Below are 21,509 nucleotides of genomic sequence, written 5' to 3' on the forward strand. Positions count from 1 at the left end.
TGGTGACCGACGCTAGCGCACCGGCCCACCACAAGGAGTCGCTAGAGCACGATGGTACGAGGACAGCCCAGCTGGCCAAACCCTCCCCCAACCCGGACGACGCTGGGCCAATTGTGCTCCGCCTCATGGGTCCCCCAGTCATGGCCAGTTGCGACAGCCCAGGACCGAACCCGGATCTGTAGTGATGCCTCAGTGTCTTAGACCACTGCGCCACTTGGGAGGCCCAGAAATCACTATAAAAAAAACTTTAAAAAAACATTCAAAATAAACTTCTTGTAAAGAAGAAAATTAAATGTCTGAACTTAAGCAGCGATATGACATTTTACTTTTGTAGAGAGCCAACAACTACAGGTTAAACTCAAATAAAGCATATTAACTAATGGCAAATAAGCTTGGTTAACATCTCGCAGCTCTCACAAAATGAATACATGCCAAACCAGTTACAATTTTAAAAGATGAAAAATACAAATGCGTTATTTAGAATCAACGCGATTAATGACCATTTTAAAAGCGTCTATGAAAATCTATATCAATCAAAATTAAACAACTTTTGGACTGATCCTACAGCCTTAGACTCAACAACCCTGAAGCATTTATCAGTAGACAAAAAAAGAATCACTAAAAACAAAGATCAGCCAAAATGAAATATTAGACACTAAAGTATTTGCGCGGAGAAAAGCATCAGGAATGGACGACTTTCCCATAGAATTCTATTTAACATTTTGGGACAAAGTAATGGCCTTTTAAAATAAATCTATATATATTCTTAAATAAAAGGTTAACTAGGCAAGTCAGTTAAGAACATTCTTATTTTACAATGATGGCCTACATCGGCCAAACCATCCCCTAACCCGGACGATGCTGGGCCAAATGTGCGCCACACTATTTACACAAATGACAAATGGCTTCCTAGTTCCGTGTATCAAATAGTTATTTCAGTTATATCAAACCAGGAAAATCTGGAGAACCCCCTGTTGATTACAGACCCATACATTTTATAAATTGACAAAATAATAACAAAGCTCAAAAGCAGTACAATGGCAAAAGTATTATCAACCAGACAGGGTATATAAAACATTTACGCAAATTAAAGAACATGTTTCAGTTTAATACATACAATACGCAAAAAAACATGATATCGATAGATCAATAATGGCTGTTGAGGCCAAAACGTCTTTCAAACATCTTGAATGGCCTTTCTATTCAAAACTTTAGTAACTTTCAAGCTGAAATAATACATTTAATAAAAATGTTATATAAATGTCTTAAAGCAAAAATATACACAAATAATACATTATCTAATGAAATGGTTTTAGAAAGGGCACATGACAGGGATGTCCTCTCTCCCCCCTCCCGTTTCCACTGGTAATTAAACCAATTGCAGAAAGAATTAAACAGGACACAAATGTAACAGGAATCAGTATTGGAAAATATTAATATAAACAGAACTTATTTGCAGATCTTCTGATATACCTGACCAATATTGAAAACTCAATGCCCCCCCTTGCTAAAAATATTTTCAAAATACTCTAAAATCTCAAGATATAAAATTAATATGGAAAACCCCCAAAATAATGGCAACTAAAAAAAATAACCCATGATCTACAGTAATCCTTTAAGTGGACCACAAACTTAGGATGCTTAATAAGTAACAACAAATGTATAAAAATAACTTTATCCCATTACTCAACAATATGAAAACATATCAAAATAAATGGAACAATCCTCCAGGTCGAATAAACCTCTTCAGAATGATATGGCTCCCAACGTTTGTATATTTATTCCCGGTAATAGCAATTACCCCACCGAAGACATTATTTAAAAAAGTTTACTCGGTCATAACAGACTTGATATAGGCAAATACAACTCATAAAACAAAAAGGAAGGTTTTACATCTTTCTAAGTCTGAGGGTGTTTTTACCTTTCAGACTTGGAATTGTATCAACTCGCCACCCAAGGTGTTTACTTGCGACCATATCGTTAAATGCACTAAAGAAGAGCAATGTGTACAAATTGAAAATGCACATGCTTATCTTTTCACGTGTCTATTTTCAAAGGCTAAAGCTAAGAACATTAAGAACTTCCTAGTTAAGTACACTATAACAATATGGGGAAAAAATTTACTTATTCTACATGAGCCAATATCACTCCCATAAAACACAACCGTATGGAACAATCCTTGGATAGCTTTTCGTAATTCACTGATTTTTAAATTGGTCCACATGGAAAACTAAAGCCATGGTAACCATAAATTACAATAGGAAATACATAATTTCCATTACAGAATTCAGATGCAATTTTAGTCTGTCCAATGTAGATTATTAAATTATTACATGCATGTAACTTAAGTTTCATATCACGAAATTTCGATTTGAAATCTTTTGGACATCAGCGCAATATTGAGGGAATCTGATTTGAGTCAGAAAAGGATATATATATATATATATATATACTGCTCAAAAAAAAAGGGAACACTTAAACAACACAATGTAACTCCAAGTCAATCACACTTCTGTGAAATCAAACTGTCCACTTAGGAAGCTACACTGATTGACAATAAATTTCACATGCTGTTGTGCAAATGGAATAGACAACAGGTGGAAATTATAGGCATTTAGCAAGACACCCCCAATAAAGGAGTGGTTCTGCAGGTGGGGACCACAGACCACTTCTCAGTTCCTATGCTTCCTGGCTGATGTTTTGGTCACTTTTGAATGCTGGCGGTGCTTTCACTCTAGTGGTAGCATGAGACTGAGTCTACAACCCACACAAGTGGCTCAGGTAGTGCAGCTCATCCAGGATGGCACATCAATGCGAGCTGTGGCAAGAAGGTTTGCTGTGTTTGTCAGTGTAGTGTCCAGAGCATGGAGGCGCTACCAGGAGACATGCCAGTACATCAGGAGACGTGGAGGAGGCCGTAGGAGGGCAACAACCCAGCAGCAGGACCGCTACCTCCGCCTTTGTGCAAGGAGGAGCAGGAGGAGCACTGCCAGAGCCCTGCAAAATGACCTCCAGCAGGCCACAAATGTGCATGTGTCTGCTCAAACGGTCAGAAACAGACTCCATGAGGGTGGTATGAGGGCCCGACGTCCACAGGTGGGGGTTGTGCTTACAGCCCAACACCGTGCAGGACGTTTGGCATTTGCCAGAGAACACCAAGATTGGCAAATTCGCCACTGGAGCCCTGTGCTCTTCACAGATGAAAGCAGGTTCACACTGAGCATGTGACAGATGTGACAGAGTCTGGAGACGCTGTGGAGAACGTTCTGCTGCCTGCAACATCCTACAGCATGACCGGTTTGGCGGTGGGTCAGTCATGGTGTGGGGTGGCATTTCTTTGGGGGGGGCGCACAGCCCTTCATGTGCTCGCCAGAGGTAGCCTGACTGCCATTAGGTACCGAGATGAGATCCTCAGACCCCTTGTGAGACCATATGCTGGTGCGGCTGGCCCTGGGTTCCTCCTAATGCAAGACAATGCTAGACCTCATGTGGCTGGAGTGTGTCAGCAGTTCCTGCAAGAGGAAGGCATTAATGCTATGGACTGGCCCGCCCGTTCCCCAGACCTGAATCCAATTGAGCACATCTGGGACATCATGTCTCGCTCCATCCACCAACGCCACGTTGCACAACAGACTGTCCAGGAGTTGGCCCAGGCGTTGTAGGGAGGTCATACAGGCATGTGGAGGCCACACACACTACTGAGCCTCATTCTGACTTGTTTTAAGGATATTACATCAAAGTTGGATCAGCCTGTAGTGTGGTTTTCCACTTTAATATTGAGTGTGACTCCAAATCTAGACCTCCATGGGTGGATAAATTTGATTTCCATTGATATTTTTTGTGTGGTTTTGTTGTCAGCACATTCAACTATGTAAAGAAAAAAGTATTTAATAAGAATATTTCATTCATTCAGATCTAGGATGCGTTATTTTAGTGTTCCCTTTATTTTTTTGAGCAGTGTGTATATATATATATGGGTCAGTCAAATGATTGGATTCGGCTATTTCAGCCACACTTGTTCCTGAAAGGTGTATAAAATCGAACACACAGCCATGCAATCTCCATAGACAAACATTGGCAGTAGAATGGTCTTACTGAAGGGCTCAGTGACTTTCAACGTGCCATCATAGGATACCACATTTTCAACAAGTCAGTTCGTCAAATTTCTGCCCTGTTAGAGCTTCCCCGGTCAACTGTAAGTGCTGTTATTGTGCAGTGAAAACGTCTAGGAGCAACGACGGCTCAGCCGCAAAGTTGTAGGCCGCACAAACTCACATAATGGGACCGCCGAGGTCTGTAGTGCATAAAAATTGTCTGTCCTCGGTTGCAACCCTCACTATAGAGTTTTTATGGCCGAGCAGCCGCACAGAACCGTATGATCACCATGCGCAATGCCAAGCGTCGGCTGGAGTGGTGTAAAGCTCACCACCATTGGACTCTGGAGCAGTTGAAACACGTTCGCTGGAGTGATGAATCATGCTTCATCATCTGGCAGTCTGACGGACGAATCTGGGTTTGGTGGATAACAGGAGAACGGTACCTGCCCCAATGCATAGTGCCAACTGTAAAGTTTGGTGAAGGAGGAATAATGGTATGTGGCTGTTTTTCATGGTTCGAGCTAGGCCCCTTAGTTCCAGTCAAGTGAAATCTTAATGCTACAGCATACAATGACATTCTAGACATTTCTGTGCTTCCAACTTTGTGGGAGGGCCCTTTCCTGTTTCAGCGAGACAGTGCCCCCATGCACAAAGCGAGGTCCATATATAAATGGTTTGTTGATCAGCGTGTAAGAACTTGACTGGTCTGCACAGAGCCCTGATCTCAACCCCATCGAACACCTCTGAGATAAATTGGAACGCCAACTGCGAGCCAGGCCTAATCGCTAAACATCATTGCCCGACCTCACTAATGTTCTTGTGGCTGAAGGAAGTCCCCGCAGCAATGTTCCAACATCTAGTGGAAAGCCTTCCCAGAAGAGTGGAGCCTGTTATAGGAGCAAAGGGGGACCAACTCCATATTTATGCCCATGATTTTGGAATGGGATGTTTGCCGAGCAGGTGTCCACATACCTTTGGTCATGTAGTGTAGTTAAGATATACAAAACCTTGCAGCATATCCGACTGACAATCTCTTTTTTTAAAATTTTTTTTTACTATTGGAACCAAGACTTAAAAATAACTGATATTGGCACAAGCTGGAGGAAAGAGTTCATGGAAATGTGTAGAATTTATTATACAAGAGACAACATTTACAAATCCTACAGCACAAAGGCAGAGTCATGTCTTAATAAGTGTAAAACTAACAATGACTCAATAATCCAGGCCTTCTGGGAATGCTATGAAGTCTAAAAGTTATGAGCGGAGTTAGAAAGGTGTCTGTCAGAAGTATTACAATGCAAATGTACTTTTAATCCATCTGTCTGCATATTTCAATACATGCATCTGAGTGAGTAGTGAGACCCAATGTGTTGGACGATACTTGTCTTGTCAATCATCTTGAAAAAAACGTCTACTTAAACTGGAAATCAACCAATCCTCCACCTTTAACACAATGGAAAGGTGTGAGTGATAGAGAGAAACAAAATTATGCAGTTTGAGGCCATATGGCCATGGGGGGAGTCTGATGTCATTGATGTTTGTGTGCACCTGTATGCTGTTGTTTTTTATTTTTATGTTTTGTGTTAAAAAATAAATAAGAGAGTGACTTAGAAAACAAATAATCTAGGAGCGGCAGGTATCCTAGCAGTTAAGAGCGTTGGGCCAGTAATCGAAAATGTACTAGGCATCGATGTCCCCGTGAGAAAGGCACTTAACCCTAATTGCTCCAGTGTCGCCATCTATAATGGCAGATCCCTAGCCGTGACCCCACTCTCTGAGGGTATCTCAAGGGGAGTGGGATATGCAAAAAACAAATGTCCAATTCACACGTGTATAATACACACTTGTACGTGAAATGGGACAAATGTAAGCACCTAATTATTAGTATCTGTCTTACATTTCTAAATCTCTATGAAATCATTGGGGAGTCATAGGCCATCACTCTGCTAATCTGCAGTGCCACCTTCTGGAAAGAACCATGAATGTTTCTATTTCCACGTTGGTTGTTGAAATGACAGCTCACAAGATGTTGGTCTCTCTTTCCAGAAAGTACAACACCATCACAGCCTCAGAACAGCGACAACAGTACAAGCAGGATTTCTGTGCAGAGTACGATGAGTATAGGGCCCTGCACGACCAGATCGGTACCATCACTGAGATGTTTGTTCAGCTGGGTTCCAAGATAAACACTCTGTCCCCCGGTACACAGGAATACAAGGTATGAGCAAGGAACTGACATCACTTCCACTCACACAACACAAAACACTTCTGGTTAAACAGTTGAAGACCTGGTTTGATGTACTTTCAAGGACTTACTAAATGTCTTCTATTTTTCCACCCTTACAGCTCATGGAGGAGCAAATACTGCAGAAATACAGAAAGTATAAGAAAGTAAGTAACACATGAGCAGGAAATATAATTTAATTATTGTATAGCCGGTCTTGTCTACTGTAGCCTGTATGAATATCACAAATAACTTGAACTTATACCAGTGATATTAATCACTCTTCACCCCTCTGCCTTGACCATGTCACCGTAATGCCAGCTCTCTGACACCCCTCTGCCTTGACCATGTCACCGTAATGCCAGCTCTCTGACACCCCTCTGCCTTGACCATGTCACCGTAATGCCAGCTCTGACACCCCTCTGCCTTGACCATGTCACCGTAATACCAGCTCTCTGACACCCCTCTGCCTTGACCATGTCACCGTAATGCCAGCTCTCTGACACCCCTCTGCCTTGACCATGTCACCGTAATGCCAGCTCTCTGACACCCCTCTGCCTTGACCATGTCACCGTAATGCCAGCTCTCTGACACCCCTCTGCCTTGACCATGTCACCGTAATGCCAGCTCTGACACCCCTCTGCCTTGACCATGTCACCGTAATACCAGCTCTCTGACACCCCTCTGCCTTGACCATGTCACCGTAATGCCAGCTCTCTGACACCCCTCTGCCTTGACCATGTCACCGTAATGCCAGCTCTCTGACACCCCTCTGCCTTGACCATGTCACCGTAATGCCAGCTCTCTGACACCCCTCTGCCTTGACCATGTCACCGTAATGCCAGCTCTCTGACACCCCTCTGCCTTGACCATGTCACCGTAATGCCAGCTCTCTGACACCCCTCTGCCTTGACCATGTCACCGTAATGCCAGCTCTCTGACACCCGTCTGCCTTGACCATGTCACCGTAATGCCAGCTCTCTGACACCCCTCTGCCTTGACCATGTCACCGTAATGCCAGCTCTCTGACACCCCTCTGCCTTGACCATGTCACCGTAATGCCAGCTCTCTGACACCCCTCTGCCTTGACCATGTCATCGTAATGCCAGCTCTCTGACACCCCTCTGCCTTGACCATGTCACCGTAATGCCAGCTCTCTGACACCCCTCTGCCTTGACTTTACAGAAGTTCCCTGGTTACCGGGAAGAGAAGAAGCGATGCGAGTATCTGCATCAGAAACTTTCTCACATCAAAGGTCTGATCCTGGACTATGACCGTACCCAGGCCCCTTCATAGTGACTGGCCTGCACCCTGCTGCCACAGGGTGTTACTGTATCAATGGACCAAAAGACTCCCCGTGGACCAAAAGACTGCCCAGCCAAGCCTGGGTCCTGGAGTGACCTGGAATCGCATATGAATCACACATTCACTTCACTCCTCCCAGTGTTGATGGGAGAGAGGAGCGATGTTCTCTTATATGAAGTGGGCCAAGACCAGCAACTTGTGAGCAAGTGAAACCCTTTCATGTTTTTGTTGTTGAGGGCGAGGGTTGTAATGACTGGAATTTGTTGTGGTGTATAAATCATAAGATGACACAATTGAAGCCAAATTCCTTTTTCTACCCATAATGCAAAATGTACATGAACTCTCCTGCCCAAATGCTTTTATCGTTTGGTCTATTATCATGACTACACACAAAGGCATATTGGTTTGATGGTACAATCATAAGGACAGATAAGAACAAATGCTCTTCATACCCAGTCTTCTATCAATGCTATATTTAAGTACCCAGTACAATTTGTTGTTTGCTATTTCACTGAATGTATAGATGTAAAATACTTATATAAAGTCTTCATTCCTATAGAGAGGGTTGTAATCACTGGATTAAGATTAGGGAAAACTGGAAGATATTTTATGTTCTGTGGAAATATCTTAGACGTGACTTCTAGGCCATATCCCTGCCATTGTTGATGTCCCAGGCAGAATACAAAATGTAGACCATCTAAAAAAGGAGGTAGACTATGTATGCTGAACAGGAGCTATAAAGAGGAAGAATATTGTAACTGTGTAAAAAGGTAGGCGTGGCCTAAACATCAGCATTTCAGGTATTGATCCATAGTTTTAAAAAAAACAATGCAAAATTACAAAGAAAAATACTGTAGATGATTTGACAATTAGCTAAGTAATTAACAAAAAAACTTATTTGGTAAATGCTCCAATTGGTCACAATCTAAAGTACACTTGAACTTGTTGTTCATTTCAATCAGTATTAGTAATGCTCTTCCATTGTGGAATACATTATTTGCATAGACTTTTTTTCTACTTTTCACATGATAAACCGAAAACATCTACAACTATTGATAGTGTTAATCACTAGGACCTTTTTGAAACGTATATCTCATTCTATAACCATAGTGTTTGTTACGTTACAGAAACATTTCACTAATGTTTTAAAGCGCTGTAGAGAAATACTGCCTCATAGGCCATATCCCTGCCATTGGTGATGTCCCAGGCAAAATACAAAATGTAGACCATCTAAAAAAGAAGGTAGACTATGTATGCTGAGCCGCTGAACAGCAGATATTAAGAGGAATATTGTAAAAAGGTAGGAGTGGCCTAAACATAATGTTCTGTGGAAATATCTTAGACATCTATGAACATGAACTTAACTGTTTGAGATGATAATTGATCTTTGTTAAAGTTAATGATGCAGTGCATGTCATTAATCGGACATGCCAGTCAAACATCCTATACATCTGCCTCTAACCCAAACATCACATTCAGTCTGTGGTTCCTGTTGGCAGTAATTATGGCTTTCTGCTTCATCAAATTTGGGCAAGGGGAATTGCCTCCTGAAATGTGTAGGATAGAGGAAAGTGCCATCATAGTCATACAGTATACTCCCATATTTCTGTTTTAAAACACTATATCGTTACTGAAAGAACACTATTCTGAATAAGAAGAGCAATCAAGCACAATTAATAGAACATTTGTCAAGATTGTTGTGGCATTCTATTACCTACTTATCCTTTTAGAGTAAATGGTTTTCATTGTTTGAGCCAGTATGCTCTAACCTTTGATGGTAATAAAGTTCATACAATATTAACAAATCTTTTATTACCTCGATCAATAGTCCATTACATTTGTGAGACTGGGTGGAGTACCAGAGCATTTAACAGTACTTCCTGAAGCTTCCTATCAGCTTCTGCTTGTGAATGCATTCTCAGTCCAGCAAGAAACATAGGGTTGCGTCCATGCAGTGATTAAATGCAATGCCTTAAAGCTGCTTGTGTCTGCTGATTCCAACCGGATTCAGGGCCTCCTAAATAAGATTGTCCATCCTGTTGTTCAAAGATGAGATCTCACAGATCTATTTTCTGATGTGTGTGCACTGCTTTGTAGGACAATACTGTGGCATTTCATTGTGTTGCTGTAGCAGTTCACTAGATTTCACCTCCACAAACAATATAGATTGCCAAGATAGGACAGTTTTATTTTCTGTTTGAAACAGTGAATGTTCCATTCCAACATATGGATGTGTTGGAGTGAATGCCTTTCAACAAACTGGACCACATTAACTTAGCCTCTCTGGATGTATCATTACCTGGGATTTCATACAGTTCATTATCTGTGGCTTGTAGAGAGCTATATTACTTACATGCATACATGATTGCAGTACCAGTCAAAAGTTTGGACACACCTACTCATTCCAGGGTTTGTCTTTATTTTTACTATAGTCTACATTGTAGAATAGTGAATACATCAAAACTATTAAATAACACATGGAATCATGTAATAACCCCAAAAAGTGTTAAACAAATCAAAATATATGTGAGATCCTTCAAAGTAACCACCCTTTGCCTTGATGACAGATTTGCAGTCTTGGCATTCTCTCAACCAACTGCATGAAGTAGTCACCTGGAATGCATTTCAGTTAACAGGTCTGCCTTGTTAAAATATAATTTGTGGAATTTCTTTCCTTCTTAATGTGTTTGAGCCAATCAGTTGTGTTGTGACAAGTTAGGGGTGGTATACAGAAGATAGCCCTATTTGGTAAAAGACCAAGTCAGTATTATGGCAAGAACAGCTCAAATAAGCAAAGAGAAATGACAATCCAACATTACTTTAAGACATGAAAGTCAGTCAATTCGGAAAATGTCTTCAAGTGCAGTCGCAAAAACCAGCAAGCACTATGATGAGACTGGCTCTCATGAGGACTGCGACAGGCAAGGAAGACCCAGAGTTACTTCTGCTGCAGAGGATACATTCATTAATTACCAGCCTCAGACACTGCAGCCCAAATAAATGCTTCACAGAGTTCAAGTAACAAATACATCTCAACATCAACTGTTCAGAGGAGACTGTGTGAATCAGGCCTTCATGATCGATTGCTGCAAAGAGATCGTGGGTGCTTTGCTGGTGACACTGTCAGTGATTTATTTAGAATTCAAGGCACACTTAACCAGAATGGCTACCACTACTACATAATTCTGCATTGAATCTGGTTTGCGCTTAGTGGGACTATCATTTGTTTTTCAACAGGACAATGACCCAACACACCTCCAGACTGTGTAAGGGCTATTTGGCCAAGGAGAGTGATGTGCTGCATCACATGTCCTGGCCACCACAATCACCCAACCTCAACCCTATTGAGATGGTTTGGGATGAGTTGGACCGCAGAGTGAAGGAAAAGCAGCCAACGAGTGCTCAGCATAAGTGGGAAATGCTTCCAAGACTTTTTGAAAAGCATTCAAGGTGAAGCTGGTCGAGAGAATGCCAAGAGTGTGCAAAGCTGTCATCAAGGCGAAGGGTGGCTACTTTGAAGAATCTAAAATATATTTTGATTTGTTTAACACTTTTTTGATTACTACATGATTCCATATGTGTTATTTCATAGTTTTGATGTTTTCACTATTATTCTACAATGTAGAAAATAGTAAAAATAAAAATCCTTGAATGAGCAGCTGTCTAAACTTTTAACTGGTACTGTGTGTGTTTTTATATATATATATATCAGATACAGTGACTACTCTTAAACGCAGTATTGAAGTCGATGTGACTGTCAGTGTACACAATCTTGCTACTTAATTGCTGTCTTAAGATGGGTGTAAATGGGAAGATAAAGTTCATTTTTGCCTTAACATACCCATCACACATTTCCATGTCTCTGATATGAATTTTCTATACTTTTTATCTGCATATACACATTTCAGGATCACGTATTTTAGTTCACTTATTTTTAGGTTTAAGGAAATTCTGAATTTAAGTTCATGGATGTGTTCAATATTACGTTATGTCAGAGCATTTTTTTTGTGTTAGAATACAATGTATATGTATTCCTTCTCTACCATGTGAGTCCTTAGTCTTACTAACATCGATGAGTCACAGCTCGCTGTGTAGTCACGTGGGTCACATCAGCCAGGTTAATGAGTCAACATTACAGAGTGATTGACATTTTAAAGGCAATGTTCCAGCGTTAGTGCAGACTGTAGTTATGGTAATCGCTGCATATGTCGTCTCTATCAGAAATGACCTTTACATTTCTGTAATGCAGCCTATAATGCTTCAGCGTTAGATTGAATAGAGCCCCTCATCCTTTTTGTGTTTGTCATAGGTTAATTTCCCTCATCCATATGAGTGGTCTGTGGATCTTTTTGATAATCATGAATAGAGTAGAAAAAATTATTGTGATTGTGTTAAGGGCCTTTTCTCATCCAGTACAATTCTGCACCACTGTCACAAACCACCTGGTTCAAGAGCTATGTATAAGTGTCTATGTGAAAGGTCTGTCAGAAGTGCTTGACTCGACCAGATTCATCACTGACATGTAAATGTCAGAGTTCTTCTGTCACAGTTTGGTTTAGTTTTTAATGTTGAATTCTAAATGTCCTAAATGAAATGTATGCTACTGTGGTATTCTGGAAAGCACATGATCAGATATGAGACCAGCATATATACCACTGTCTCTGTGTCCAGTATTGGACTGAGCAATAGAGGCTGGTCATCTGAATAAGTGCAAATTGTGATATATGCAGGAGTTAGCTAGGTGCCTTCTAATAGGAAACTCTGAGTCACATTGGTGTTTACATAATGTTCTTATCTTTCATAATTGATATTATTGCATAACATGCAGTTGAAATCAAATGTATGCACTCAAATTATTGGTCCCCAAATTGTATTTTTCATGTGTAGGTCTACAGCTTCGTGGCTAAAGGTCCTTTAAAAACTGTTATGACACCCACAATGTGCTCTTGAAATTTCATCTGAATACTGCTTACAAATCAAACAACTCTAAGATTATTTTAAGGTAATTGTCTTGCTTTTGCTGGTGCGTTTACTTTGTTGATATTGGTCAATTAAACGTCTCAAAAGAAATGTGAAATGATATCTCGTCCAGTATGTCACTGCAGTCTACCTATGAGAACATTTGTGTAACTATTTATTGCTTTTAATGTTTTCTTTTTTTGGTTCCTCCTTTGCACACTTTTCTCAGTCTATAAGGCAGACGAGAAGCCTCTCCTTGGAAAAAGGGAAATGGAATATATATTTTTGCAATTTTCAGTGGGAGGGGATGCTTTATCACCTACTGTTCCTACAACATGTATTGTCTCTAAAAACAAAGAATAAAGCTTTTCATCAAGAATTGAGTTAAAATTCTTATTTCCTTAAGGTGGCGACATTGCAGCAGGTTTATTGGAATTCCTTGCATCACAAACTGATATTATCGGCAGCCTACATCTTAAATATTGACTGTACATCACACAATTCTCTACTTTAGTCAAAATGTCAATTATAAACTCAAAAAGAAACATCCATTTTTTTAGGACCCGGTCTTTCAAAGATAATTTGTAAAAATCCAAATAACTTCACAGATCTTCACTGTAAAGGGTTGAAACACTGTTTCCAATGATTGTTCAATGAACCATAAACAATGAATGAACATGCACCTGTGGAATGGTCGTTAAGACACTAACAGCTTACAGACGGTTGGCAATTAAGGTCACCGTTATGAAAACTCAGGACACTAAAGAGGCCTTTCTACTGACTCTGAAAATCACCAAAAGAAAGATGCCCAGGGTCCCTGCTCATATGTGTGAACGTGCCTTAGGCATGCTGCAAGGAGGCATGAGGACTGCAGATGTGGCCAGGGCAATAAATTGCAATGTCTGTACTGTGAGATGCCTAAGACTGCGCTACAGGGAGACAGGATGGACAGCTGATCGTCCTCGCAGTGGCAGACCACGTGTAACAACACCTGCACAGGATCGGAACATCACACCTGCAGGACAGATACAGGATGGCAATAACAACTGCCCGAGTTACACCAGGAACGCACAATCCCTCCATGCTCAGATTGTCCGCAATAGGCTGAGAGAGGCTGGACTGAGGGCTTGTTGGTCTGTTGTAAAGCAGGTCCTCACCAGACATCGCCGGTAACAACATCGGCTATGGGCACAAACCCACCGTCGCTGGACCAGACAGGACTGGCAAAAAAGTGCTCTTCACTGACGAGTCGCGTTTTAGTCTCACCAGGGGTGATGGTCGGATTCGCGTTTATCGTCGAAGGAATGAGCGTTACACCGAGGCCTGTACTCTGGAGCGGGATCGATTTTGAAGGTGGAGGGTCACAGCATTATCGGACTGAGCTTGTCATTGCACGCAATCTCAACGCTTCCTGCAGGCTCATCCTCACATGACCTTCCAGCATGACAATGCCACCAGCCATACTGCTCATTCTGTGCGTGATTTCCTGCAAGACAGGAATGTCAGTGTTCTGCCATGGCCAGCAAAGAGCCCGGATCTCAATCCCATTGAGCACCTCTGGACCTGTTGGATCAGAGAGTGAGGGCCAGGGCCACTTCCCCCTGAAATGTCTGGGAACTTGCAGGTGCCTTGGTGGAAGAGTGGGGTAACATCTCACAGCAAGAACTGGCAAATCTGGTGCAGTCCATGAGGAGATGCACTGCAGTACTTAATGCAGCTGGTGGCCACACCAGATACTGACTGTTACTTTTGATTTTGGCTCCTCCCTTTGTTCAGGAACACATTATTCAATTTCTGTTAGTCACATGTCTGTGGAACTTGTTCAGTCTGTCTCAGTTGCTGAATCTTATGTTCATACAAATATTTACACATGTTAAGTTTGCTCAAATTAAACGCAGTTGACAGTGCGAGGACATTTCTTTTTTTGCCGAGTAGTTTGGGGAAAATTGCACAACTTTAGATAAAATCAATTAAGCAAACGACAAATATTCTCCATGTTTGGATAAGATGCACTTATTTCCCAAATCATCAAAGTAACCTTGGTTATTACCTTTAAAAAATTAGGTAAATATTAGCAATGTGGGGAAAGGGAACCTTGAGCAATAATGCATTACTTTGAACTTTTGCAATCTGATAAAAAAAAAATGCATTTCAACACCAAAATATCATCTACTTTGTGTTACAATATTTTTCTGTCCCATGGGCCCCATTTATCAAACATGCTTGGTTTTTAACTTATGTTATTTTAACTTTGTCCAACTCAGGACTTCCAATAACTTTACATATGCATTGTGAATTATAGCATAAACGTCAACAGAATCTATTTTATTATTGAACAGGTTTGGTCAAATTCAATCCATTTTGTTACATTGCATTATGCATAGAAATATATTAAGTATTAATAAGGCTCTTCCATTATGGAATACATTATTTGCATAGACTTTTTGTACTTTTCTCATGATAAACAGAACATTACAACTATTGATTAGTGTTACTCATTAGAACCTTTTGAAACTTTGATTTCATTCTATAACCATAGTGTTTGTTACAAACATTTCACAGCGCTGGAGAAATACTGATTTCTAGGCCATATCCCTGCCATAGTTGATATCCCAGGCAGAATACAAAATGCAGACCATCTAAAAAGTGAGGTAGACTATGTATGCTGAACAGCATCTATTAAGAGGAAGATTTTTGTAACTAAAAAAGGCAGGAGTGGCCTAAACATCAGTGTTTCATGTATTGGTACATAGTTAAACAACGATAAAGAAACATACTGTACATGATTTGACAATTACACAAGACATTAACAAAACTTGTTTAGTAAATGCTCCAATTGGTCACAATCTAAAGTACACTTGAATTTGTGTTCATTTCAATCAGTTATATTCTACATCATAAGGGCCTTATTTCCAACGTGAATGCTTCCTTTTATCAATTGCACAGGCTGTGCAAATTCACCTGATACAAAGTGGCCTTAGAATCAAAGACATACAGGAGACAGTGTGGTAATGCTGAATCACGCAACTCATGATCCGTCAAGTTATTTAGCTAATAAAGCATTATGGCCCCCACCTACAGTGCTCTACGTTCAATTAAAAATTGCTGGGTGGTTCGAGCCCTGAAAGCTGATTGGCTGACAACCATGGTATATCAGACCGTATACCATGGGTATGAAAAAACATTTATTTTTACTGCTCTAAATACATTAACCAGTATATAAGAGCAATAAGGCACCTTGGGGATTTATGATACATGGACAATATACCACGGCTAAGGGCTGTGTTGAGGCACTCCATGTTGCGTTGTGCATAAGAACAGCCCTTAGCCGTGGTATATTGGCCATATATCACAAACCTCCTCGTGCTCAAATAAACACTAGAAAAACAAAGTTGACTAAGATCCCTGTCCAGCCTCGTTTGTCTTTGTGGTTCCTAAATACTGCAAAGTTCCCTTCATAATATATTAATTTTGAAAATGTCTAAAAAGGTACATATGGATCCACCTATGAGCTGTTGCTGGTCCTAACAGTAATCATAAACATTGGCTACTCATAAGTGTTTGCCCTTTAAGCTCCTAATTGCTATCTGAAGGGGTTGCTGTAATCAGTGAACTTCTGCTAGCATGCAACTTCCCCTGAAGTGATTCAAAGTAGGATAGTACCCCTGAAAAATGACTATAAACCTTAGTACTGGCATCTGCCCATTGTACTGTGTATGGCTTCTCTTCATTTCATAATTCTTGCTCCTTTCATTTTCCTTCAACTCTAGGTTACGGTTGGATTTTCAAACTGGGGTGCAAGACTGACACTATCCCTAAGAGAGATGAAATCAGCCCACAAAAGCCCACCACTCCTGGGTTTGACCGGTACACACCCAGCCTGTCCAGTGGAATGAAAATATCACAAATGTTTTTCAGTGTGTCAAGGGTAACCGAGGGATGGCTTTTAAGACTCTGGAAAAGCAGGAACAGAAAAGCATCCAGTTGAGGAACAATAACAGTAGCCACATCAGGGTTGTCATTGAGGTGCTGATCCATTTTCTCCTGAAACTGCCTCTCTCTGGTTCTCTGAACCATAGTCTGGGTGATTACGTAAACATCTCTGGTCAGACTCATAACCAGGGACATGAAGTAGCAACAAGAGGCATTCAAGCTCCAGCGCTCCTTGTCGATACCAGGGACAAGGCCAACATTTCTGGCCCAGAGCACATTGTCGCAGATAAAGTAAAGGGCGCGGTTGATGTTCGCCACAGTAAGGCAGAGGCGCAACACAGGGTCAGAGAGCTGCAAGGTTCGCTTGGCAGCGTCAATGGAATTCACAGTGTTCCCCAGTCTGAACACTGAAACAAAGAACATAAAAGGACAGAATTCAGCACTTGCTCATGAATGAAAACAGTTATCATCAAGTAAGCTACATTTGACTGATTGTTGAACCAAATATTTGTCAGCACAAAACTAGAGCTTCTTCCCAGGAATAGAACGACAGCTTTCCTATATGACCTATGGCTGGGGAAAATATCTGCTTATGTAACTATTAACAGTCTCTTATGCAATTGCAGAAACAGCCTAGGGGTCCTACTCTTCCGAGTGGTTGAGGGTCTGATACCCAAAATGTTCTCCACTTAGTCAATAAAGCCATCCAATAATAATTAGCCTACAGCTCGTTTCAAAAACACTTGTTCTAAAAGGTTAGTTAGCTACAGTATGTCCCTGGGGAACGTAGTAGTTGGTGGTGGTGAAGGTTGTACAAACTCACATTTCCTTCCAGAACTCATGTTGGACTCCAGACTCTGCAGCTTGACAACAAGCTCTTTCCTTGCAGAATTATTGCGAAGCAAATACTTCACCAAGGCACATGCATATTGGGTTGTCCTGAAATACAAGCAATAGACATTATGACCATTAGACACATCTCAGCAACCATGTCTACTTTTATTTAACTATTCAAGTCAGTTAAGAACAAATTCTTATTTTACAATGACGGCTTAACCCGGACGACGTTGGGCCAATTGTGCGCCGCCCTCCCGATCACGGCCGATTGTGATACAGCCCGGGATCGAACCAGGGTCTGTAGTGACGCCTCTAGCACTGAGCTACTCGGGAGCAATATGTATCAAATAACGTTAGTTTGTATGATGATCTCCTTTTCAGTCTAAGCTGATCTGACTTGCTAGATTGACAGTCAGCAAGCTACATTAACAAAGAGGTGTAACTTGTTGCAGCAAATTAATGATGGATAACATTGGCATTAGTTAGCTAGCTAAGGTTGGAATTATGCTCAACCCTAACTTTTAAATTATGAGTTAGCTAAATTACTGCAGACAGCTAACGTTAGCTTTCTACTAAATAAGACGATTTAGCTAGCTAACTTACCAATGACATACCTGAAAATACGATCCCTTCCTTGACTTTGATTTGTAAACTTAACAAAAGACTCCATTGCGACCAGTGCCTTATTGTTTCAAACAGCAGATAAAATGTCAAACTTGCAGCCAAACCGAGGCTAAAGTAAAGCAACTGCATAGAGATGGATAGGTGACTCATCTTTGTATCTATGCTATTTTAGGGTATTTGACAGCATATGTAGGACAATTGAGGCAATCTCTAGAACGTTTTCTTCTTCACGATTGGCTGACCCCTCCTGGTGACCCACCCTTCTGATGACCCGGTTGGACATCACTCCAACATGGTCACAACGATGTTGGACGTCCCACCCAGTTTTCTACTACATGCAAATAGTGGACGCCTTCAATGGCGTTTCGGCCTCTATCATTCTCTATGGGCAAATGCTCTCATATCATAGCTTGTGAATTTACGTTCCAGTACGGAGGGTTTTGCCGACGGACAAGTGTGTTTGTCAAACAGCCCTTTCGAATACTTTTAACAATAATAATTTTATTATTTCCTTTCTTGGAGTAAGATTCACTGATCTTACGTGAGTAATATGTAACAAAGCAAGTAAATTAGGCATAGTAATATCATGGTTCAACAGGTTTCAGCAATAATGATAGGCATGGAAGTACTTGCACATTAATCTCACAGGAATTACATTAATTTGAATACAAAGTACAGACAACATTAGAATGAAAGAAAACATTTATTTCAAAACAAGTAAAACACAAGAAGGGACATTCAACATGTGGCTCCAAGTGAAGGGAGATGTTGGCTTTGATAGTTAGTTGTATCTACATATACATTAATAATGAACATGTGTAATCACCCTAAATTATGTTCATAATACATTATGAAAATATAGGCAATCATAACCATTTTATCCTGAACAACTACCCTCAAATGTTCCCTTTAGCCACAAAACCAAGCGACAGAAATCCTTATAGTTATAGTTGAACATAGTCCATATAGCTTCCGTCCCTCTCTTTGCCCTTACCTGGGCTCGAATCAGGGACCCCCTGCACACATAGACTACAGTCACCCTTGAATCATAGTTACACATCGCTCCACAAAAGCCGAGCAAGGGGAACAACTACTTCAAGGTCTCAGAGCAAGTGACGTTACGATTGAAACGCTATTAGCGCGCACCCCGCTAACTAGCTAGCCATTTCACATCGGTAATAACAGCACAAGTAAACATGGTTCGATAATAAACATACTATTATATTATTTATACCCTGTAACTGTATGCTTTCACATTGTGAGTGTCTTCTCACTTGAAGTATAGAAGGCTTAAGTCCTATTTCCTCATTTATCAGTTAGATGCATGGTTTACATTATTGAAAAGGTATACCACTATAATATCCTCATATAGGAAATTATGCAATCCTGACCATTTTGGGCAAGCAGCTACCCTGAAATGTTCTGAGACACTTCACATTGCTTCACATAGCATTGTGATAGTTGAACATACAGTATGTTCATTGGTTTAAGGTACAACAGAAATTATGTATCATGTTATGATTAACATAATAAAGTGCCTTCATATTGTGAGAGTCTTCTCGCTTCATGGTTTCAAGGCTTAAGTCCTCCTTCCTCATCTGGTAGGCGCCGCTTCTCCCTTTAAGGCCTGGTAGACATCTTGTCTTATCTTCAGTACCTCAGGTGGAACTCTGCCCTCCTGTCTCCTAGTGGCTCTCTTTTATGCCTTTCAGTGGTTTGTGATGCAGTTTTTGCATGACACAGCAGAAGATGGGAGTTTAGACTTGTGGCTTCATTTCAGGAGAGATCCTGGGTTTGGAGGTTAGATGCATCTACATATCTTACATTATTGAAAAGATATCTACAACCATAATATCCTCATATAGTAAATTATGCAATCCTAACCATTAGCCAAAGCAGCAACCCTGAAATGTTCTGAGCCACTCAGAAATTCCTTCAAGTACCTTCACATAGCATAGTGATAGTCTGTTTTGTTCGAGGTTAAGTCCTTCCTCATCTGGAAGGAGTTCCTCCTCCTAGTTTTAAGGCCTGTTTCAGTGCCTCAGATGGACTTCTGCCCACCGGTTCCACAAAGGAACCCGGTGCGCTACCCTTGGCAGTAGACTGACTGTACACTATAAAAAGTAATTATACTTGTAATCTTCATCTTCCTCTTCATCCTGCTCATCTGTGGTCGTCTGCAGATAGAACATGTTTATCAGTTATGCAGTGTGTGTGAGAGATCCTTTATCATGTGATGTTGACTGTACATTTGAGTGAGAATGATACAACTGATCACTTTTACAAAATATCAAATTTAAAACTAAACAGTATTTTGTAGCAATACAATGTATTACAGTGTAAGTAGTTATGTGTTGCTGGTATATATTGGACTGTTCCTAAAATAGAAGTTGTCATTGTTGCAATCAAAAAACACAAAGCTTACCATAATGGCGTTCAGCAGGGGACTGCAGGACTGAGGAGAGCGAGCCGTGTGTGGATTTTATACTGCAGGGTAGCAACAAAACCTGAGTCTCCACCTCCCCTGTGAAATGAAACTCAGACCGACTTTTCTGGAAACAAAACAGATGGGAAAGGGTGTGTCTCAGTGAAGTACGACTGAGCACAGTGCATACTAAACATGCACACTCACTCACTCACTCACTCACTCACTCACTCACTCACTCACTCACCCTCCAATGGATCTGCTGAAAAACCCCTGACACCTCTACTGGAAAAGCCTGACACCTCTGCTGGAAAACACCTGACACACCTGCCATGGAGTTAGTGGAGCCAATACATCCTCTACGCTGTTGGCTGAGTGTACAGGCTGGTGTTTACTGCAATATTGTCATCTACTCTGTTAGCTGAGTGTACAGGCTGGTGTTTACTGCATTATTGTCATCTACTCTGTTGGCTGAGTGTACAGGCTGGTGTTTACTGCATTATTGTCATCTACTCTGTTGGCTGAGTGTACAGGCTGGTGTTTACTGCATTATTGTCATCTGGAGGAATACAATCAACTGGAAGGTGGAAATAAGAGGTGTATTTGTACCAACTCTTACCCTTTACAAGTGCTAAAAGGCCTTTAGCACAATACACTACTAAACATTTGAAACTATGGTCAGAGAAATATCTTACAAAGGCAGACTTTATATTTTATTTGTCTTTAGAAAGGTACACTGTACATTATCTGATGATTAATATTATGTTATTATCAAATATTGTGTAATTGTACTTTGCATTCCTTTGTAATCATTTATTTCCCCTGGACATTTTGAAAAGTCACACCAGTGGGGTGCATGAGCCTCAAGTCTCATGATGAGACCTTCTAAAACTACAGATGTTAATAAATGTAAACTAGGATTTTGTCACTCTTGACTACCCAGCTGGCACCCACCCACTAATGCACCTTATACCTGCTAATGGCTAGTGACCTTGTGCCCATATTGAGCAAATGACAGTTCTCATAGTTATATGTATGTTACTGAACTGTTGTGTCACTGTTGTCAGCCTGTTGTTCTCCTGTCTGTAACATAATTGGCACTAAA

At 40.8% G+C, this 21,509-nt stretch overlaps 2 protein-coding genes and 1 long non-coding RNA gene across 4 annotated transcripts in view; 1 reads left to right on the top strand and 2 right to left on the bottom strand.

Moving 5' to 3' along the window:
• LOC110521325 (RNA polymerase II elongation factor ELL2) overlaps window positions 1-8,499 on the top strand; it is a 49,492-nt gene extending 40,993 nt beyond the window's left edge. For both annotated transcript variants that reach the window (XM_021598821.2, XM_021598812.2), the window contains 3 exons: window positions 6,144-6,315; window positions 6,444-6,488; window positions 7,507-8,499. In XM_021598821.2, coding sequence (XP_021454496.1) covers window positions 6,144-6,315; window positions 6,444-6,488; window positions 7,507-7,617 — 328 coding nt within the window. In that variant the 3' untranslated portion in view covers window positions 7,618-8,499. The remainder of the gene's footprint in view (window positions 1-6,143; window positions 6,316-6,443; window positions 6,489-7,506) is intronic.
• A 6,389-nt stretch (window positions 8,500-14,888) lies between these two features.
• On the bottom strand, window positions 14,889-18,153 carry pex11a (peroxisomal biogenesis factor 11 alpha). Its single transcript, XM_021598947.2, has 3 exons — window positions 17,970-18,153; window positions 17,342-17,457; window positions 14,889-16,925 (listed from the first exon to the last, which is right to left on the bottom strand). Exons 1-3 carry the CDS (start codon window positions 18,023-18,025, stop codon window positions 16,357-16,359), a joined length of 741 nt encoding a protein of 246 aa, XP_021454622.1. The 5' UTR covers window positions 18,026-18,153; the 3' UTR covers window positions 14,889-16,356.
• A 510-nt stretch (window positions 18,154-18,663) lies between these two features.
• On the bottom strand, window positions 18,664-20,540 carry LOC110521442. The gene is made up of 2 exons (XR_002473145.2): window positions 20,405-20,540; window positions 18,664-20,156 (listed from the first exon to the last, which is right to left on the bottom strand). It is a non-coding gene; the product is annotated as an uncharacterized LOC110521442 (long non-coding RNA).
• Window positions 20,541-21,509: the final 969 nt, after the last annotated feature.

Source organism: Oncorhynchus mykiss, chromosome 1 (genome assembly GCF_013265735.2).
Source record: "Oncorhynchus mykiss isolate Arlee chromosome 1, USDA_OmykA_1.1, whole genome shotgun sequence".
Taxonomy (NCBI): Eukaryota; Metazoa; Chordata; class Actinopteri; order Salmoniformes; family Salmonidae; genus Oncorhynchus; species Oncorhynchus mykiss.

What these genes read in the sequence shown, in the direction of transcription:
- pex11a (XM_021598947.2), bottom strand. Translation starts at nt 18,025, where the DNA reads ATGGAGTCTTTTGTTAAGTTTACAAATCAAAGTCAAGGAAGGGATCGT. An exon ending in GGAAGGGATCGTATTTTCAG is followed by an intron (nt 17,458 to 17,969) that starts GTATGTCATTGG and finishes CTTGTATTTCAG; the next exon opens with GACAACCCAATATGCATGTG. An exon ending in CATGAGTTCTGGAAGGAAAT is followed by an intron (nt 16,926 to 17,341) that starts GTGAGTTTGTAC and finishes TCTTTGTTTCAG; the next exon opens with TGTTCAGACTGGGGAACACT.